Source organism: Quercus suber, unplaced genomic scaffold (assembly GCF_002906115.3).
Source record: "Quercus suber isolate HL8 unplaced genomic scaffold, Cork oak 2.0 scaffold_846, whole genome shotgun sequence".
In the NCBI taxonomy this organism is placed as follows: domain Eukaryota; kingdom Viridiplantae; phylum Streptophyta; class Magnoliopsida; order Fagales; family Fagaceae; genus Quercus; species Quercus suber.
In genome coordinates, this window is record NW_027070276.1 from 53,322 (window position 1) to 56,934 (window position 3,613).

General features: G+C 36.2%; 1 protein-coding gene across 1 annotated transcript; it reads left to right on the forward strand.

Annotated features, from left to right (window-relative positions):
* The first annotated feature begins 509 nt into the window (after positions 1-509).
* On the forward strand, positions 510-2,060 carry LOC136065093 (cytochrome P450 89A2-like). Its single transcript, XM_065767776.1, has one exon. The coding sequence runs from the start codon at positions 516-518 to the stop codon at positions 2,058-2,060; it is 1,545 nt and encodes a 514-aa protein (XP_065623848.1). The 5' UTR covers positions 510-515.
* The last annotated feature ends 1,553 nt before the right edge of the window (positions 2,061-3,613 follow it).

The following is a 3,613-nucleotide window of genomic DNA, read 5'->3' on the forward strand; positions in this document are numbered from 1 at the left end:
ATGTTAAGAACACTATAAATTTTATTAGATAAAGTATGCGTTTAGATAATAATGAAAAATTAAAATTATTTCATTATTCAGTTTATTTTTGTTACTATTTATAGACCATGCTGTACTTTTTAGCACTATTCATAAGTCATACTGTATTATTTTAACTTATTTTTATCTTTATCTACTGTACTATTATAAATTAATATATAAAAACTTTCTAAATTTTATAATAATAAAAAAAAAAACTGTTTCAACTTTTTAATTAACGTTACCACCTTTAAATAGGAAACCAAAATAGCTAAGAAACTTATCACACCAATCACATTTATCATCAAATTTGTAAACTTTCAGATTCTCCAAAAAAAAAAAAAAATGTAAACTTTCTATAACAAATTTAATACTCCTTTTAGCATTTTCCTTTTTTGACCTCTTCCACATCCATTCCTTTTAAACTTACCCACAGACCAATCAAACTGGAAATCAAATTTCTGTGACTTTGTTTTCCCACCCATAAGGAAAAGAAAATGGAAACCTGCTTCATCATCCTTATCTCTCTCTGCGTCTCAGCCATTCTCAAATCCCTCTTTAACCTTCTCATCCAGAAAAGAAATAAGCTTCCTCCTGGACCCTTTAACATCCCAATACTCAGCAACTTTCTGATGCTCCGCAAACCCTTCTCTGAACTCGAACACATAATCCGTAAACTCCATGCCAAGTACGGACCCATCATCACCATTTACATTGGCTTCCGCCCAGCAATCTTCATTGCCAACCGCTCTCTCGCGCACAAAGCTCTTGTCCAAAACGGTGCCGTATTCGCTGACCGCCCACCTGCTCTCCCTACAAACGCCCTCATATCTAGTAACCAGCACAATATAAACTCTGCTTCTTACGGCCCCAAGTGGCGGCTCTTCCGCCGCAATCTCAGCTCGCAGATTCTCCACTCTTCGCGCGTTAAATCCTACTCTCATGCACGCAAGTGGGTTTTGGATATTCTACTCAATCGCCTTGGTTCTAATTCCAAATCCAGTGAACCAATTGTTGTCAAGGACCATTTCCAATACTCCATGTTTTGTCTGTTGGTTCTTATGTGTTTTGGAGATAAACTAGATGAATCCCAGATTAAAAAAATTGAAGATGTTCAGCGTCGCTTACTATTGAGTTTTGGTAGGTTTAGAATACTCAATTTTTTGCCAAGTATTAGTAAGATAATATTCCGTAAGCGTTGGGAAGAGTTGTTTGAAATTCGGAGAGACCGAAATGCTGTGTTAATTCCTCTGATAAAAGCAAGGAGGAAAGTGAAGCAAGGAAGACAGAGCAAAGTTAAAGAAGACAAAGATAATGATGATGAGTTTGTTTTGTCGTATGTGGATACGTTGTTGGAATTGGAGTTACCAGAGGAAAAGAGGAAGCTTGAAGAGGAGGAAATGGTTAGTTTGTGTTCGGAGTTTCTTGACGCGGGTACGGATACTACATCGACTGCATTGGAGTGGATTATGGCGAATTTGGTGAAATACCCACAAATCCAAGAGAGGCTTATTGTGGAGATTAAAGGGATTGTTGGTGATAGAGGAAAGGAGGTGAAAGAAGAGGATTTGAATAAGATGCCTTATTTGAAAGCAGTAGTTTTGGAGGGTTTAAGGAGACACCCACCTGGGCATTTTGTGGTGCCACATGCAGTGACTGAAGATGTGGTTTTGGATGGCTATTTGGTACCAAAGAAAGCTACTTTGAATTTCATGGTAGCAGAGATGGGGTGGGACCCCAAGGTTTGGGAGGATCCTATGGCTTTTAAGCCTGAGAGATTCTTGAGTGGTGGTGATGGTGGAGGAGAAGTGTTTGATATAACAGGAAGCAGGGAGATTAAGATGATGCCATTTGGTGTGGGGAGGAGGATTTGCCCTGGTTCTGGTTTGGCAATGCTGCATTTGGAGTACTTTGTGGCCAATTTGGTTTGGAATTTTGAGTGGAAGGCTGTGGACGGCGATGAGGTTGATTTGTCAGAGAAGCAGGAGTTCACTATGGTGATGAAGAATCCGCTCAAGGCCCACTTATCTCCATTTCTTTGAATGGTTAAAGGTCTATTTTCTGTTGCAGTTGAAGACTACAAAAATTAATAGGTAAGATAAAGAGAAAGTGTCCTGTGTATTAGGTGTATGCAACGAGATACTATATCAAATGGTTTCTATTGGTGTGTGGGTTCCTATTGGAGTGTTGGACCTATATAGGCCATAAAAAGGTCACTGCATGTATATGATATACAAGATATTTATGTGTTACTTTTTGAATAAATTCTAGTATTGTATTTAATAAATTTTCACTAAAATGGTTCCATGGGATTCTATGTACTAGTTTGGTACTCTGTTGCAATGTTCTAAATATTGTTTCGGTTTGTTCATTGGAATGTAATATTTTGGTATATTTTGGTATCGAAATATTTCAAGGTATTATTTCGGAATTACCATTAATATAATAATAATAATAATAATAATTGTAAAAAATAATTGTATAAGGGATTTTTGGTGGAACCAAGGTGGAATAAATAAAAACAATCAAGCTACCAATCATATTTTATGACTAGCTTTAAATAGAAAAGCATATCAATCATATTTTATTACAAAATTTGTAAACTTTTTATGACAAAATTGATATTCCATTTTAACATTTTTCTATTCAATAATGGGCTGCGTCTCTTTCGCATACTGTGTAATGAGAAATGACTGACTTTTTCAGTTTATGAACACACTGTTACACAGTGTGAGAAAGAGATTTTCCCACAACAAGCTTGTGCGTAATTCACGTTATTAGTTTATAAAAAGGGTTGTGTTAACAGGTATCGCAAGATGGAATTTTGTGGTTATTGCTCTTTTTTCATTGATAAATACACAAGCACCTAATGGGTTTTGAACTTGCTATCTCACCCTCCATCTGAGTTACAGTTGTTTGGTAATTTGGTCTCTCTATTAATTTCTTGTGAATATCAACTTAATGTGAACAATGATTGCTAGAAGTAACTCCGATTCTTGTTATTGCAACAAATTGGTTCGATTATCTGAATGATAAATTACCCTGTTATCTTCTTTTAGTGTAGTGGTCTCTGTTTTTTACAGGGCAATACTAATCTCATCTTCTTGGGTGGGGATTTTATTGGGCATGGTTAGTGGGACTAGCTACAAATTTACTAATTTGGGAATGTGGGCTCCTGCCAGTTGGCAACGTGTTTCAACTGCGTGATATGACTCTCAATTAAGGCACTTACAACCTTAGTATTACCACAACAAACCAAATTATTAGTAGAGGATGAGGACTTCTACCATAAGAGAAAACTGATGAACAGAAAAGAAAGAACAAATCCATTCTATTAGTTAATGAGAACTATAAAACAATGGCTGAATGTGTGTTGGATCAGCTTTTAGCTTTCATCTTTTAAGGGTATTTGCTTAGAGCATCCGCACTGGGAAGGCCAAATGCCAAATGCAAAGAAAATATGGCATTTCAAGCCCAGAAACCTCAGCAGCTAGAATTGTAAAACCTAACAATTGTAAATTTTTTTGCAATTGTGATACAGTGCAATTCTACATGTAGAATTGCACTGTAGCACAATTGCAAAAGAAAATATTAA

Coding starts and splice junctions, on each gene's coding strand:
- LOC136065093 (XM_065767776.1), top strand. CDS start 516: ATGGAAACCTGCTTCATCATCCTTATCTCTCTCTGCGTCTCAGCCATT.